The 18,186-nt window shown below is 39.3% G+C and overlaps 1 protein-coding gene across 8 annotated transcripts in view; it reads left to right on the plus strand.

The window, feature by feature from the left end:
* The window catches only part of elp1 (elongator acetyltransferase complex subunit 1), a 50,259-nt gene that overhangs the window by 15,746 nt on the left and 16,327 nt on the right, over window positions 1–18,186 (plus strand). For all 8 annotated transcript variants that reach the window (XM_048595217.1, XM_048595220.1, XM_048595215.1 and 5 more), the window contains 6 exons: window positions 2,529–2,622; window positions 8,254–8,484; window positions 10,896–11,066; window positions 14,080–14,179; window positions 16,427–16,603; window positions 17,187–17,293. In XM_048595217.1, the coding sequence (XP_048451174.1) occupies window positions 2,529–2,622; window positions 8,254–8,484; window positions 10,896–11,066; window positions 14,080–14,179; window positions 16,427–16,603; window positions 17,187–17,293 (880 nt within the window). The remainder of the gene's footprint in view (window positions 1–2,528; window positions 2,623–8,253; window positions 8,485–10,895; window positions 11,067–14,079; window positions 14,180–16,426; window positions 16,604–17,186; window positions 17,294–18,186) is intronic.

Consider the following 18,186-nt stretch of genomic DNA (forward strand, 5'->3'; position numbering starts at 1 on the left):
CCCCCTCCAGTGCCAGTACATCCTCTCTCACGTAAGGAGACCAAAACTGTACACAGTACTCCAGGTGTGGCCTCACCAGCACCTTGTACAGCTGCAACATAATCTCTCTGCTTTTTATTTCAATCCCTTTAGCAATGAAGGATAAAATTCCATTTGCCTTCCTAATTACTTGTTGTACCTGCAGACCTACCTTCTGTGATTCATGCACAAGGACACCCAGGTCCCTCTGCATAGCAGCATGCTGCAACTTTTTACCATTCAAGTAATAATCCTTTTTACTATTACTCCTACCAAAATGTATGACTTCACATTTATTTACATTGTATTCCATCTGCCAGACCTTTGCCCACTCACTCAATGTATCTATGTTCCTCTGCAAAGTTTCACAGTCCTCTGCACACTTTGCTTTGCCACTCATCTTAGTGTCATCTGCAAACTTTGACACCTTACACGTGGTCCCCAACTCCAAATCATCTATATAAATTGTAAATAATGTAGCCGACTGAGCACAGGCAACATTGTCACAGTAGCTGTGGATTAATCCATTGAGCAATGTTTCTGAAACATTATAATACAGATTTCAAATATTCTTCAAGATATTGTGCAATCATACTTTTAACTTTCAAGTACCTGAAATACTAAATTCTCGGAGTGTGGTTAATTTGCAGGTGCTAAAATGTGCTGAATAGGTTAAAAAATGCATTTGCAAAGTGAATATCCATTTTATCTCGACTTAGCTTTAATTATAGAATGTTTTAAATTGCTTTTCATTTAATAAGTTGTAGTTGTGTTACTAATAGATTGGCTTCTTTGGTGTTCTTTATATGTGTTGCTTATTTTTGTTGTGTGAAATTCTTCATCTGTTTGTTGTTCCCTCTATTTGCCTTTACTCTGATATTTGAAGTATCAAAGCATCATCCTGTAATTTCTCCTTGTTAATACTTTTATATGCGCAATGAAACAATGTATGTTGTAACATTTCGGTTTGACTGGATAGAGCTTACAAAATAATGTAGTTTGCACATAAACTTATTGGATTATATGATACAATGCAAGTTTATGTTGAATACAGCTCTTATAACACAATAAGATAAATATATTGGTGTAAATTGGATTATGTTCTATTTCATTATATGTAAAAACACTAACAAGGATACATTATTCTTTGTAAGCATATAGTTAATACTGAGGAAAACTGCAACAAAATACAAGTCAATATTAACAAACTCGATGAATGAATTAATAAATGACAAATTAATTGCTTTATACATTTGTATTTTAGTGGGATGTAGAGGCTGTCTACTTCTTGGAAAATAATGCGAGTAGAAGCACAGAGGCACAGATTAACAACTCATTCAAAGTAGCCAAAAAAAATTAATCCAAAATGTAATCCAATAGCAGAACACTCAGTTTCCTTATAGAGGACAAAACATCAGAAACGGTAGTTGTGTTAAATTTGTATAGAACCTTGGTTAGACCAAGTACTGTGTAGAATTCCGGTCGCCAATTATAGAAGGGATATAGAAGCATTGGAGAAAGTGTCAAATGGCTTACAATATAGAATACAATACAGAAACTGCAGGAGTACAACAATCTGTAAGGATTGAGCTGGGGAGGGAGGGGCGGGATGGTGTGGGGTTGTTGGTTTCCTCTACAAGAATGAAGGCAAAGAGATTACTTTTGAAATGTGTGTCAGGTTATGATAGAGTAGATACGCAGAGAATGTTTCCTGTTGTGGCATGTAAAATGCCATAAGTTCAACATTTATTAAATCCAATCAGAAATTCAGGAGAAACATCTTTACCAGACCGTGATAATTATTTGAAACTCAACCAGAGGGAGAGGTTCATAGAATTGTAGAACCCCTACAGTGCGGAAATAGACCCTTCGGCCCAACAAACCCACACTGCCTTTCAGAGCATCCCACCCAGACCCAACCCTCATAACCCACCTAATTAATACATCCCTCAACAGTATGGGCAATTTAGCTTGGCCAATCCACCTAACCTGCACTACTTTGGACTGTGGGAGGAAACTCACGCAGACACAGGGAGAATTGTACAAACTGCATGCAGACAGTCGCCCAAGAGTGGAATCGAACCTGAGTCCCTGGCGCTAGCCACTGTGCTGCCCAGATTACTCCCTGGTGAAGCTAAATAAGTATATGAGAAAGGAATAGAAGGATTTGTCCATATCCCTGAGCGCAGCAAAACTCTTTGTTTTGTTTCTCTGCTATACATTCTATATAGTACTCACTAAAACTTTTGACACTTCGTAGTTGATTGTGATTTCATTGGATTTTTCAAAAATTGTTTTGTGTGACAGGTTATCATCAGTGGTTGATACATCTTATCTAACCTGCCCTGCAGTTTCTGACTGGATTGGATAATGTAGTTAGATTAAAAGCTGGTGAATTGAAAATGTAGTTATGTTTCTAAAATGTAGGTATTCTGAATAGTTTTGGAAGTAACCCACCTACAGTGCTCTGTATGGTACTGACGAGCTTCATTTTTTTTACTGTTAATTAGGTAAATGAGCTGCTATGGAACAGTGACTCCACTGTGCTAGCGGTTTGGCTAGAAGATTTGAGATCAGATGAGAATGACCGTCAAAATACATACGGTAATGAGTTATCTTCCAGACTGTCTATAGTTTGTTTATTTTTTTCTTTTGTTCCTCTCTGATATCCTGCATCCAAACAAAATGTTAACTTGATTTGAACAAAACTTCTTCTGTATGCTTTGCAATATGACAGAAAAATTACTGCCTAAAACTGCCAAGTGGGCTAAAATTCTGATGTTAAAGTAAGTATGGCTTAGAATCATACAACTCAGGAACAGACCACTGTGCCTATCATGTGTCTGCTAGCCGTTTGAAAGAGCTATCGAATTAGTCCCACAGTTTCACCAGAGTCTCTAAATTTGTTTTTATTTTTCAATTATTTATCCAATAATTTTTTAAAACTTACAGTTAAAATCTGCATCTGTCCAGCCCTTTTGGGGCTATTCAGGTAATCATAACTAGCTACATAGAAAAAAAATTCTCTTCACACCCCTCTGGTTATTTTACCTATCGCTTAAAATCTGTGTCCTCTGGTTACCTATCATAGAAACAGTTTCTCTATGTGAATTATATCAAAACCCCTCAGAGTTTTAAGCACTTTTAACATTGTGACAAGTTGTGGTATCAGCAGATAGTTTCTGAGTGAGTGATTCTGCTTTTCATTAAACAAATGGAGCCATTGATATGGTCCCATCTTGATAAGACCACAAGACAATAAGAAATAGGAACACAAGTAAGCCACTCAGAACTCTCAAGCCTGATCCGCCTCATGGCTGATCCATATGACACTCTTCATTTCCACTTTCCTGCCCTTTCTCCATCACCCTTGATTCCAGTACTGATCAAGAATCTACCTATCTCTCATTTAAATTATCGCAAGGGCTCTGCCTCTACAACCCTCTGTGGCAAGGAGTCCCAAAAGCTCTCAACAATCTGAGAGAAAAAATTTCCTCCTCATCTCAGTCTTAGTGTGTGTCCCCTAATTCTGAGACTATGGCTTCTGGTCCTTGACTCTCCTGTCAGGGGAGTCATCCTCTCAGTATTTACCTTGTCAGGCCCCTTAAGAATCCTATTTGTTTCAATAAGATCACCTCTCATTTTTCTAAATTCCAATGAGTAGAATCTCAACATGTTCAACATTTGCTAAGAAGACAATCCAAACATGCTGGAGATCATCCTAATGAACTTTCCTGAACTGCCTCCAATCAAATAATATGTTTCCTTAAATAAGGGACCAAAACTGCTCTCAGTAATCCAGCTTTCTCTGTTTCATGCATAAGAATCCCTAAGTTCCTCTGTGTTGCAGCTTTTCTCCATTCAAATAATATCCCATTATTTTGTTTTGCATTCCAAAATGAACAATTTCTCATTTTACCCATATTATACTCCATTTAGAGTTCTAGAGTTACTATATACAGCATAGAAATGGACCTTTCAGTCCAACTCGTCTGTGCCGACCAGATGTCCTAAACGGATCTAGTCCCATTTGCCAGCATTTGGCCCATATCCCTCTAAACCCTTCCTATTCATGTACCCATCCAGATGCCTTTTAAATGTTGTAATTGTACCACTTCCTCCACTTCCTCTGGCAGCTCATTTCCATATACGCACCTCCCTCTGTGTGAAATGCTTCCCCCACTTCCATCTTAAATCTTTCCCCTGTCAGCTTAACCTGATGCCCTCTTGTTTTGGACTCCCCTACCCTGAGAAAAAGACCTTGGCTATTCATTCTGTCCATGCCCCTCATAATTTTATAAACCTTTATAAGGTCACCCCTCACAATGGCCCAACTCCTATACTCAGTGCACTGAACAATGAAAGTAAGTGTGCCAAATGCCTTCTTCACCACCATGTCAACCTGCAACTCCACTTTAAAGGAACTATGCACCTGCACCTCTAGGTCTCTTTGTTCCAACAACACTCCCCAGGGCCCTGCCACTAACTGTATAAGTCCTAGCTGGTTTCCCTTACCAAAATGCAACACCTCACATTTATCTAAATTAAACTACATCTGCCACTCCTTGGCCCACTGGCCCATCTGATCAAGGTCCTGTTGTACTCTGAGATAATTTTCTTCATTGACCCCTACACCACCAATTCTGGTGTCATCTGCAAACTTACTCACCATACCTCCTAAATTCACATCCAAATCATATATTTTAATGACAAAAAGCAGTGAACCCAGCACTGATCTTTGCAGAACACCACTAGTCACAGGCCTCCAGTCCGAAAACAACCCTCTACCACCACCTTCTGTCTCCTACCTCCAGACAATTTTGTATCCAATTGGCTAGCTCCCCCTGGATTCCAGGTGATCTAACCTTGCTAACCAGTCTATCAAGTGGAACCTTGTCGAATGCCTTGCTGAAATCCACGTGGACAACGTCTACCGCTGTGCCTTCATCAATCTTCTTTGTCACCTCTTCAAAAAACGCAATCAACTTTGTGAGAGACGACTTCCATGCACAAAAGCATATTGACTATCCCTAATCAGTTCTTGCTTTCCAAATGCATGTACGTCATGCTCGTCAGAATCCCCTCCAAACACCTATCCATCATTGACGTCAGGTTCGTCGGTCTATAATTCCCTGGCTTTTCCTTAACATTTCTCTTAAATAATGGCACCATGTTAGCCACCCTCCAGCCTTCTGGCACCTCGCCCCTGGCTGTCGATGATACAAATATCTCAGCATTTGCCAAATTTTTGCTCACTTACATAACCTATCAATATCTCTCTGTAAACTGTTTGTATCCCTCTAACTACTTGCTCTACCATCTATTTTTCTGTCATTTTCAAATGTTGCTACAGTACATTAGCTTCCTTCTATCAAGTAACTAATATATATTGTAAACAGTTGTGGTCTCAGCACTGATCCCTGTGGAACTCCCCTGGTTAGAGGCCACCAACCTGCAAAAGAAAGCCTTATCCCACTTTCTTGCCCATTAGCTAATTCTTTATGCATGCCAATATATTAGCTCCAACACTACAAGCTCTTTTCTTTCAGCTTGACTTAATGTGAGGTAGCTTGTTGAATGCCTTCTGGAGATCTGAATACAACACATCTACTGGTTCCCCTTCATCTACTTTGGTTGAGACTTTCTTGAAAACCTCTAGTAGAGTAGTCAGACATGATTTCCCTTTCATGAAGCCATGCTGACTCTGCTTGATTAAATTATGATATTCCAAATGTTCTGCTATTACTTTCTTAATATGATTCTATGATTGTACTTTCTTAATAATTGAGCCCAATATTTTTGAACATTAGATGTTAGATCATTTAACCTATAATTATGTTTATTTTGTTTCCCTCCCATTTTGTACAGGGGTGTCACATTGACAGTTTTCAAATCTTCTGTTATTTCTCCAGAACGTAAGGACTTTTGGAAAATTACAGCCAACACATCCATTATCTTTGTAACTACCTCTTTCAGAATCCTAGGATGCAAGCCATCAAGACCAGGGGATTTATCTGCCCTTAGCCCCATTAATTTGTCTAATACTACTTCCGTACAGATGGTTATAGTGCTTAATTCCCCCCCCATATTTTTTAGTATTAATGGGACATTCGTAGTATCTTCCACTGTAAAGAATGGTGCAAAATATCTATTTAACTCCACTGCCATTTACTTGTTCCCATAACTATAGAAACAGAACAGTACAGCAGAGGAACGGGCCCTTCAGCCCACAATGTTGTGCCGAAAATGACGCCAAATTAAACTAAACCCATCTGGCTGCCCTTGGTCCATATCCCTCCATTTCTTGCATATTCAAATGCTTATCTAAAAGTCCCTTAAATGCCCTTATCAAATGTGCCTCCACCACCACCCCTGAAAGTGCGTTTCAGACTCCTACCACTCTCTGTGTTTTAAAAAAAACTTGCCCCTCATGTCTCCTTTGAACTTTCGCCTCTCACTTAAATGCATGCCCCCTAGTATTAGACATTTCAACTCCGGTAAAGAGATTCTGACCGTCAAGCCTATCTATGCATCTCATAATTTTATAGACTCCTATCAAGTCTCCCCTCAGTCTCCGCCGCTTAAGAGAAACCAATCCAAGGTTTTCTAGTCACTCATTATAGCTCATACACTCTAATGAAGGCAGCATCCTGGTAAATCTCTTCTGTACCCGCTCCAAAACCTCCACATCCTTCCTGCAATGTGGCGACCAGAATTGAACGCAATACTCTACATATGGCCTAACCAAAATCTTATAAAGTTGTAACATGACATCCAGACTCTTGTACTCAGTTCCCTGACCAATAAAGGCAAGCATGCCATACTCCTCCTTTACCATCCTATCTACATTCATGGCGTCTTTCAGGGAGCTATGGACTTAACCCCAAGATCCTTCTGTACATCGATGCTGTTCAGAGTCCTACCATTAACTATATACTTTTCCTTAACATTTGATCTTCCAAAGTGCAGCACCTCACACTTAGCCGGATTAATCTGCATCTGCCATTTCTCCGTCCATATCTGCAACTAATCTACATCCCTCTGTATCCTTTGACAACTTTCTACACTATCTACAACTCCATTGATCTTTGTATCGTCTGCAAACTTACTAACCCACTCTTCTACATTTTCATCCAAGTTATTTATGTATATCACGAACAACAGAGGTCCCAGTACGGATCCCTGCGGAACACCACTAGTCCTGGACCTCCAGCCTGAAAAACACCCTTCTACCTTTACCCTCAGTCTTCAATGGGAAAGCCAATTCTGAAACCATGCAGCCAAGTCACTATCAATTCCATGCATCTTAATCTTCTGGATGATCCTACCACAAGGGACCTTGTCAAAAGCCTTACTAAAATCCATGCAAGCAACATCCACTGCTCTACCCTCATTGATCACCTTCTTCACCACCTCGAAAAATTCAATCAAGTTAGTAAGACATGCCCTGCCCTGCCCTGCACAACGCATGCTGACTGTCCCTAATTAGACCGTGATTTTCCAAATACATGTAAATCCTATCCCTAGGAATTCTCTCCTGTCGCTTCCCAACCACTGATATGAGACTCACTGGTCTATTGTTTCTTGGATTATCCCTATTTCCCTTCTTGAAAAGAGGAACAACATTAGCTACTCGCCAGTCGTCCGGGACTTCTCCTTTGGCTAGCAAGGATACAAAGATCTTGGTCAACACCCCAGCAATCTCCCCTTGTGTCTCTGTCAATAACCTGGGGGTAGATACCACCAGGCCCTGGGAACTTATCTATCTTAATGCTCTTCAAGAGATCCAACACCACTTCTTTCTTGATCTCAGAATGCTCTAGCATATTAGCATGTTCCACACAAATCTCACTATCCTCCTCCTGGGTGAATGCAGATGCAAAGTACTCATTCAGGATCTCCCCAGACTTCTTGTGTTAACTCATCAGAGAATTATTGATTATTACTGGGTTATATTATTGATTGGGGGTGAAAGATGGTGTGGGACTCATGAATGTTTCAATCCTGCAACCAAGTCAACCCTGCCTCCAAATTCAATTTGAGTGATAGTGAACCTACTTTGTGGTTCATCTGCTGTCCTTCAGCTGCCTGCATGCAAGCACCCACATGGGAGGCATGCTGTTTTTTAAAAAAAAAAGAAACAAAAAAATGACACTTTCTAAATGGAGATTATAGAAATTGAATCCTTGGTGACTAAAGCAATACTTGCATCTTTTTATTCTTGTTGTCTTGCAGTTCAGTTGTGGACAATGGGTAACTACCACTGGTACCTGAAGCAGAGTCTGCATTTCGGCTGCAATCAGGTGGAACAGATTGTATCCCTAATGTGGGATCCTGAGAGTCCCTATCGACTGCACGTCCTCCGCAGTGGATGGCTTTACCAGTCCTATAATTGGCATTGGACCATCAATCGTAGTACAGGAAAAGATAGCAGTGACCTTGCTAACATAGCTGTGATTAATGGAGGTAAAAATTTTGTTTGAGCCTGAGAATTGTTGGTCTGTAATGTTTAGCATTTGAAGTAGGTAAATGTCAAAACTAACTTTTTTAATTGTTAAATTGTGAAACTGTTATAAATGAAAACATCTATTTCCACTGCCACCCCTCTGGCCTTCACACAAGAGAATTAGTTCCATTTGAAATCAATACTGTCAAGTACACTTTTTCACGTGGCCATTCAAATGGGAATGAATCAAGCAAATGCCTTCAAAACTGTTTATTTATTTAGAGATAGTAGGAACTGCCGATGCTGGAGTCTGAGATAACAAGGTGTAGAGCTGGATGATCACAGAAGGCTAGGCAGCATCAGAGGAGCAGGAAAGCTGACGTTTTGGGTCTGGACCCTTCTTCAGAAATGGGGGAGGGGAAGGGGACTCAAATAATTAGAGAGAGGGGGAGGCGCTGATGGAAGGTGCATAAAGGAGCAGACAGGTGGAGAGAAGACGGACAGCTCAAGGAGGCGGGGATGGAGCCAGTAAAGGTGATTGTAGGTAGGGAGTTGGGATGGGGGTTGGTCAATTGGGAGGGAGGGGTGGGTGGGTGGGAGGAAGGGAAGGCGGACAGGTCAAGGAGGCGGGAATGATGCTAGTAGGTAGGAAGTGGGGGTGGGGGTGGGGGTTGGTCAGTGAGTAGGAGGAGCAGATAGGTAGGAGAAAAGACAGACAGATCAAGGAGGCGGGGTCGAGCTGGGCTGGTCTTGGGATGAGGTTGGGGGTGGGGAGATTTTGAAGCTTGTGAAGCCCACATTGAGACCATTGGGATGCAGGGTTCCCAAGCGAAATATGAGGTGCTGTTCTTGCACCTCATTTATTTATATTTGTAAGATGCAGCAGTCAAATGGATAGCATAATTGCAAACTCAGAGGGAGTTTGCTTGGCTTGTGTGACCTTGCCAGTTTTTTTGAAAAGAGCTGTTCAACTGGGACTCCATCCAATGAGCTTCAAATTGTTCCTTGTTATGTATTTATCTAAACTATCTTCCTCAAAGTTAAGATTGTAACTGCTCCCAGTGACTTTGCAAATCGCAGTCAGAAGTCACACGACACCAGGTTATAGTCCAACAGGTTTATTTGAAATCACAAGCTTGCGAAGCACTGCTCCTTCTCCTGACAAAGGAACAGTGCTCAGAAAGCTTGTGATTTCACATAAAACTGTTGGACTATAACCTAGTATCGTATTACTTCTGACTTTGTGCGCCTCAGCCCAATACCAGCACCTCCATATCTTTGCAAATCACGACAACTCATTGTATGGAACTGGATCAAGTCCTCTATGTCCCAAGCCTGGCTCGTTTTTTGGGAGGATTCTTTTGATCAAAACCATGTGAGGCTTACTGCAAAAATTAGCTGGATTAATGCTAGATGGCAGCATAGGGACGGTAAAATTGCAGCAGGCATTTTGCATCACATTCTAGAAAATTCTTACATGTCAGCGTAGGAAAGGACAGCATTCAAACGTAATTGTGATATGCATCAACAGTTAAATAACTGATTTATGTTTGCTTTATTTTCTTAGGCGCATGGAATAATCTTTTAGGTGACATCTCAAAGATGCTAGGGTCCATGGAATGATGTCCCAGCCTGTAACACTGGTACCTTTAGCAAAGGAGAGGAGAATGTGGGGCAGATTCCTCCCTGCTCTCTGAATATCTCATTACTGTTTGTGGTCGCTTGTTTTGTGCAGGTTGGCTGCTGTGTTTACAACGTTATGACATTGACTCAACATCAAAAGTAGTTTGGTATTTTAGGATGCCCTGAGTTCTTGAATGACATTGTTCAATTGCAATTTTTTTTATATTTCCCTCTGTTTTACTTGTTGTATTTCAGGATCTATTATGTATGGATTTATAGGTTTCTCAGAACATCTCTTAGAAGCAATTTGTACCATGAATAAGTTCTCATATTAGCCAGTAATGCAAGATCTTATGAATCACAGAATATTTTATTCACAAATTTATCTTCTCAACAGGATTCAGATTGAAACTTGAAATATCTTGCATTTGTACATTAGTGAGAAACAGGTGGCATTTCAAGTTGACAACGTTTTGTCGGACGCTGTTTGACTTATTTCCAGTATTTTTATTTTAGATTTCCAACGCCTGCAGTACTTGACTTTTTACTTGTGTATTGCTTAATTGCATGCTTAAATAATTTTGAAACCAATGGATGACTGATGAAGTATGGTAACGTTAATACATGCAGAAGTGTTTTTCTTTCAGCCAAAGAATATTTCCTGGTACAGCATCAACTGAGATGCCTTGGATTAATGTTTCCTGTTTGAATTATACAAAATATCAGGTTTCAATGATGACATAACTAGTAGAACTTTTAATTTCTATTTTGTTTGGATTATGTAATATATTTTTCTTGACATTGACAGATAAAGTACTAGTGACACCTTTTCGCCAAACAGTGGTGCCTCCGCCAATGTCTGCATATCAGTTGCATCTGCCTTGCGCTGTGAATCAGATTATGTTCTCTTCAGATCCACAAAGGAGCAATGATTTTGCAGTCTTGACAGCAGATAACTATATTTCAGTCTTTGAAGCTGGTGAGTGTCAATGGTTAGTGGCCAATTGTTTTAACATAACAATTGTGAACCAAGCATAAAACTTGGCTATTTTGTGATCATATGTAATGTGGTAATATATGAAAGTCTACTCATTTTGTTATGATCCTAGCTGATGGTAGGACTAGATGAGTCAGCCCCAGGGTGAAACCTGGCTCGATGGATCATACGTTTATTTCAGCTGTTGATTAATATGGTGGTTAGCATATTAAAGTTACAGCAAAAAAGCAAACCAATAAAGTTTTTCATATATATGTAAATTCTAAACTTAGAAAGACATTAACACAAATAGCAAAGCAAAGTTTCAACCCATTTCCAAACACTTCCTTTTACAGATACCCAATTCCAGAGAAATTTCAGTCCTATTTCAGCTTCAATTTTACTTATCCAACTCCTTCCAGTTTCCTTTCCTTGAACTGCAAAGACAATTTTGTGCTTCCTTTCAGAGTTCACTGGCAAAAGCCTTTCACAATTCTGGTCGACTAAAATTTTTCGAACAACTCGAAGATTTTGATTAAAGACCCCCTGCCTTAGAAACTGCACAAACCAAAAAATTTTGGCTACAGTGATTGGTTCCCTTGACATAAAATTTGATTCTTCTGCTCAGAGAAACTGAATTCCTGTTTCTTCTGAACTGAGATCTTGAATCTTCTGTTCTAAGGTCAAAACTAAACAAATAGATTTTTGTTCTGTAGCAAACTAAACAGTATGAACATTTCATTAATTAGCACTACAGGGGTTCTCCCAGGTACTGGACTGTAGCAACACGCTTTATTGAAATGATGGAAATGGATTACTATTCGAAATGACTTTCTGACCTGTTTCAAACAAAAAATATCTGCACTGAACTGACCCATATTCATTTGTCATTATTTTGAAATCCAGTTTTTAAAATATGATGTAATTATTGATCTTTCATCACACTCCCACCACCCCATTTGCTTCCACACATTATTCGCAGTGTACTCTGTCACTGACAATATCACAGTTCATTAAATCACCTGAGGACCAGCTCTCCAAGATTTTGTCTTGCACCCTCTTTTCATCTAAGTTTAAAAAAAAATTCAGAATATTGTCTAGAATCTACAGCATAGACCATTCAGTTGTCCTGCTTCACATGAACCTTGATCCACTTTATTTTGTAAGGTTCTCGAGTAGATTTGTAGCTCGGGTTGTGGATGTTGTGGTTGGTTGGCTCGCCGAGTTGGTTCGTTAGTTCACAGACGTTTTGTTACCCTGCTGAATAACATCATCAGTGCAGCCTCCGATGAAGCTGTTGTGTTTTCCCGCCTGTCATTTAAACTCTGGGGTCCATTGGAATTGGTTACATCATTTCCGGTTTTTCTTCGCAGTGGTGTGTATATATAGGGTCTAATTATAGTGTTTATTGATGGCCTTCTTGGTGGAGAACCAAGCCTCTAGAAATTCCCGTACTTGTCTCTGTTTGGCCTGTGCTAGGATCCTGATATTGTCCTAATCGAACTGTTGGTTCTCCTTATTCGCGTGAATGGAGACAAGTGAGTGCCGGTCATGTCTTTTTGTTGCTAGTTGGTGTTCATGTATTCTTGTGGCCGGTTTCCTTCCTGTCTGTCCAATGTAATGTTTGTTACAGTCAAACATGACCAGTACTCACTCGTCTCCATCTGTCAGTCCTTGTATGTTACTTGTGCTATGGTTCTACAAGTTCATTCTCAGGCAGGTTAAACTTAACTTGAATGGGTATTTTTTGGCTCAAATTCTCAACTGATTTTAAATCAGTACAGGAATTTAGCTTTACTAGCAATGGACTTGGTCCTAAAATAAGATGCACTCATTCCCAGGAGTTTTATATGTTTGGGCTATCAAAGATACATGGAATTCTGCAATGACGAATTCTAAAGATTTTTTATTTGTGGACTTTTGAGACATTAACTATACATTTACATTTTTTATAATGATTTCATAATCCTGGATTATAATAAAAGTTTCACTATAATAAAATGTCCATTTAAAATTATTACTTCATCTAAAAATAATTGTTGGTGTAATGAATCCACTTGAAGATAAATTCAGAATTTGCAAGCAAATAACTAAATTAAGATTGTACTTGCAATCCAAGTATCTCGTCTAAGATGGCTAACTGCCTGTGCATACCCGTGGAGGCTAATTTAATATATTTCCTGCTGTTGCCTGTTCATTTGGAAAAACAGCTTCTATTGTTTATTGTTAAATCTTCTGTGAAAGGGTTGAACTCTGGATGAAAAACTCAGGAGTTTTGTTCACAGTAAATGGTTTCAAGGCTTTGAGCTTCGCAGCTGGCAAGTGCAAGTTATCCTGCATTTTCTGCAAAGTGTTTACAATTTTGCTAGTGGCAAACATTCAAATCCTGTGCTAGTGGATTTTTAGTATAGTGATCTATTTTTAAAAGGTAATAATTCTAATACTATAAATTCATAATTATTTTGTTTACACAGTTTTTTTTGTAAGTTGCAATAGTCATCAACCAGCTAGTTCCAAAGAACATTCGGTTATCACTATCCATTATTAAATCAAATATGACTATAATTGATATGTATTAACCCATGGTAACATTAATTGCTGAGTCAAACCAAATTGCTTGCATTCAAACCCTAGTTTAGATGCTTGATAATATGCTGTAGACTGACATTACAATGAGGAGCTGCTGTTAGAAATGTAGTCTTTTGGATGAGATCTTAACCTGCATCCCCTCTCGTAAAAGAACCTATGGCATTACAGCAATACAGAAACAGATCTTTTCGTCATTGTCAGATAACTGCTTGAGGGAGCTTGCAAACTGAATGCCACATTTCCCTACGTTACAGCAGTGACAACAACTCAGAAGTATCTTATTGTTCTGAAATGATCTGCAATGTTATGAAATTGTGAAACCCTAACCCTATAAAAATGTGCATTGTTTTCAATAAACAAAATATATTTTTTGAATTATTCAATGAATTTTTAGTGATTCGTATTTTTTTTTTCTTTACATCTGCAGATGATGGTGTGAATCAAGACTCTGCAGTTAAAATTGGTGCAGTTGGCGGCAGTGGATCAAAGATATGCATCAGAACTCCAAAACGGGTAAAAACGTACAGGTCAGTTTATGTCAGTAGTATTCTTTGTCCCTGTACTCCGTAAACCTCTTGTGCAATATCAACTTGATCTCAGACTTTATAAACGCTACTGTTAAGGTGCCCACTAAGTAGGTATGTGTGAAAGTGTCAGAGGTGACTTTCCTTCTGTACATGTGGAAGTTTTTTTTCTCTGTTTATTACTGAAGAACAGTGGTTTCAAACTCCCCCAGTTTTTCTTGAGATATTCATTGATAATGCAGATCCCCAATTTTAATTACTCTAGTCCTTTCAGTACCTAATCCTTAAGCTGTGGAATTCCCTGCTTAAACATCTCTGCTGTCTCCTTTGAGATCCTCCTCTAAGTCAAGTTTATTATCTTCTCATGATGTTCAATGTCAATTTTCTGTTATAAACAGTGTCCCTTTGAAGTGCTTTGGGCATGTTACTACATTGAAGATGTTACATATAAATTCAAGTTGTTGTTATTCATAAGCTAGGTTAATGTGCTGTAAACTGAACTTCCAACAGAAGCCTTTCCTGCCAGAGGATACCAGTAGAATCATACAGCATGGAAACAGATCCTTTGGTCCATCTCCTCCAAGATGACCAAGTTTCCAAACTAAACTAGTCCCACTTGCCTGTGTTTGGCCCATATCCCTCTAAACCTTTCCTATTCATGTACCTGTCCAAATGTCTTTTAAATGTTGCAACTGTACGTACATCTACCACTTCCCCTGGCAGTTCATTCCACATATGAACCACCTTGTGTGTTTAAAAAAAAAAGTTGCCCTCATGTCCCTTTTTAAATCTTTCTCCTCTCACCTTAAAAATATGCTCCCAAGTGTTGAACACCCTCACCCTAGGGAAAAGACCATTGCCGTTCACCTTATCTATGTGATGATTTTATAAACCACTATACGGTCACCCCTCAACCTTCTACACTCCAGTGGAAAAACTCCCAGCCTATCCAGCCTCCTCTTATAATTCAAATAATCTAGACCCGACAACTCAAATGCAATAGTGCTGACGTGATAATTTATGACGGCAGGTTGTGTAGATGAAGCTTCTATTCCAATAACTGCAGAAGATTAAGGGATGATCTAATTGAAACATATAAAAAGATTTGTTTGAGTAGATAGAGAGAACTTGATTCCCCTGTTGGGGAATCTAGAATGAGAGGGGACTTAACTTTAAAGTTATAGCTACGTCATTCAGCGTAAATTCAGGAAGCACTTCTTTGTACAATGGGTTGTGGAAATCTGGAACATTCTCGATCAAAAAGCTGTTGTGGCTGGAGGTCAGTTGAAAATCTTATAACTGAGATTGATTGACTTTTGATGGCCAAAGTTACTAAGCGTTGTGGAAACAAAATATGTAAATAAAGTTACAATACAGACCAACCCACAATCCAAGTGAATGGTTTACTCCAGCTCTTAAGTACCTGAACTTACTGACCCAGGCACAGTGGGATCAATGGCCTCCTTCTGTGCTGTATCATTTCATGATTGTACATTGTGATGCCTAATTAGTAGCACTATGATTAAGTAGCATGATTTTCTACATGGTGCATTGAATACCAAGCTTCTAACAGCTATTGTTTAACACGTCCTACAAAGCCTAGCACCATGCAAGAGAAACAGCCCACCAGAACCAAATATAAAAATTCAGAAACTAGAACTCACCAAACAATAACTCATGTAAGCCTCTACAGAAGTGTAATCTCAGTCTTGCAACACAGCCCAGAGCTACTCCACAAGCCAAACCACACTGCAAGTTTCCCTGAGCATTTCAGAGTGTGTATGTTGCAAATTACATAGGCAGTTCCCAGGTTGCAAACAGGTTCCATTCTGGAGTCTATTTGCAGGGGAATTTATTCACACATCAGAGCATAATTCAGGACGATGGAAAGCGGATGTTGGTAAATACAGGAAATATTCATTTGTGGGGTCTTTACATTTTAAAAACATGAATGGGATTGTGTTCATAAGTACAAGTCTTTGTAAGTCAGACATTCATAAATTGGGGTCCTTTGCTACAGTGCAGTAAGAATGTAACAATGTATTATCATTAAAAAGCAGTATAAATAGAAAATATATATTGAAATAATACCATCATTGTAAATTTTGCACACTAACTCTTCACAAGAATTAAATTTTGAAAATGTAATTTGGTCCTCAAGGCTTTTTTTTAATGAATTAATTTATATAAGGATGACTAAATATGGAAACGTTTTCTTGTTCTCACTTTTGGTTTTCATGAAAATGAAAGAATTAAGTTTGAAGAAGGAGGGAGCGAGTCCCTGAATCCATTGAAACTGCGAATGTTAACCTGGGTAAAGGAGAATACATTCCTAGCTGTGAGTCAAGGTCCTAAGACCTGTCAGTCTATTGTCTGTCAACTGCTAATGACATCAGAGGAGACTGAGGAAGGAGAGATTCAAATCAGGTATGAAATTTGACCCATTTTGTAGAGCCAGAACTCCAGCCTTCAATCCTAATGGCACTGCAATTCTCAGCGTGCAAAGTTTTTTTTTTTTAGCACATCAGGAGCGCAGTCTTTGCAGCTTGTGGAAATAGTAATTTTTACAATGACTTTAATCTCATAAGTTTCATTTTAAAAGTTTGTTTTTAGTCTCCATTGTTCCCCTCCTGATTTTCCATTTACACCCTTGTCTAGAAACCATACTGTGAACCAGAATTCAATGTCTATGTCTTTAAGTTAAATCAATTTAATTAGAATATATCTTTGATTCTTTTACTCAACAAATGCCTTCTCCCATAGGTACAGCAAAATTCCTTATTTCATCTATCTAGACAGCGTCTAGCGTATAAATATAAATTGAAAATGCTGGGAATGCACAACTGGTGGAGCAGCATCCTGTTTCCTCACTTGCTAATTACCTTTTGGCATTTCTTTTGAGGATTTGCAGCATTGACAGTATCTTTTTTCCTGTTGTAATGCTGTGTCAAATACTGTCCTTAAATTCTAATCCATTGTAGTTTTACAATGATGGTGTTCATTGTTCCAGGTCTCCTGTAACTGTGGATGGTCACGTGATCAATCTGTGTCACAACCAGAAGACTGAGACTGTGGCCTTGGAGATTTCCAGTGGACAGATACTAAGATACTTCTGGGGTTTGTACATTTCTAATCAAGCACTTAAGCAGAACGTGGACAGTGTTTTGTCTTGCAAGTTTCTGTTAAGAGAGCTTTGTCCAGGAGTGGAAATCAAGACAACGAAATCATGGTTTCGCTCCATGTCATTTTCTATCTTTTAATTTTACTGGGCTGAGCATTCCCCTAGGGAATACACTTCATAGAAATCATAGAATCCCTGAAGCGTGGAAGCAGGCCATTCAGCCCAGGAAGTCCACACCAACCATCTGAAGAGGATTCCACCCAGGCATGCCCTCTACCCTATACCTCTATCCCCGCATCCCTCATGGCTAGCCTACCTAACATACATATCCCTGGACACTATGGGCAATTTAGTATGGCCAATCCACCTAACCCACACATCTTTGGACTGTGGGAGGAAACCGGAGGAAAGAACCCCGAGGAAACCCAGGCATACACGGGGAGAATGTGCAGACTCCATACAGACAGTTGCCTGATGGTGGAATCGAACCCGATTCCCCGGTGCTGAGAGGCAGTGGTGCAAACCACTGAGCGACAGTGCCACCCCTGTGGAGGAGACACTCCAACGCAAACAGAATAATTTAATTGCATTGGTCTTTCAGCAAAGGACAAAGATCTAGTTCACTTTTCTTTTGAAAATAGGAGACTGAAGGGAGACCTAATAGAGATCTTCAAAATGGTGAAAGATTATTGTAGAATGCTTCACAACTGTTTCTCACTTTGATCCCATTTCAAAGTTTGAAAATTGTTACAAACTCTCAGTAAGAACTAAGAGATCAGAAAGTGAGGGCTGAAAGAGAGGGGGCCTCTTAGAGCTTAAGTACAATTGTTTAACGTGGTAAGAGTTCCGTGACAGTCAGTGCTGCCTTAGAGTTCATGCTTCCAAATTT

The sequence above is a fragment of the Rhincodon typus genome, chromosome 3 (assembly GCF_021869965.1).
Source record: "Rhincodon typus isolate 14 chromosome 3, sRhiTyp1.1, whole genome shotgun sequence".
In the NCBI taxonomy this organism is placed as follows: domain Eukaryota; kingdom Metazoa; phylum Chordata; class Chondrichthyes; order Orectolobiformes; family Rhincodontidae; genus Rhincodon; species Rhincodon typus.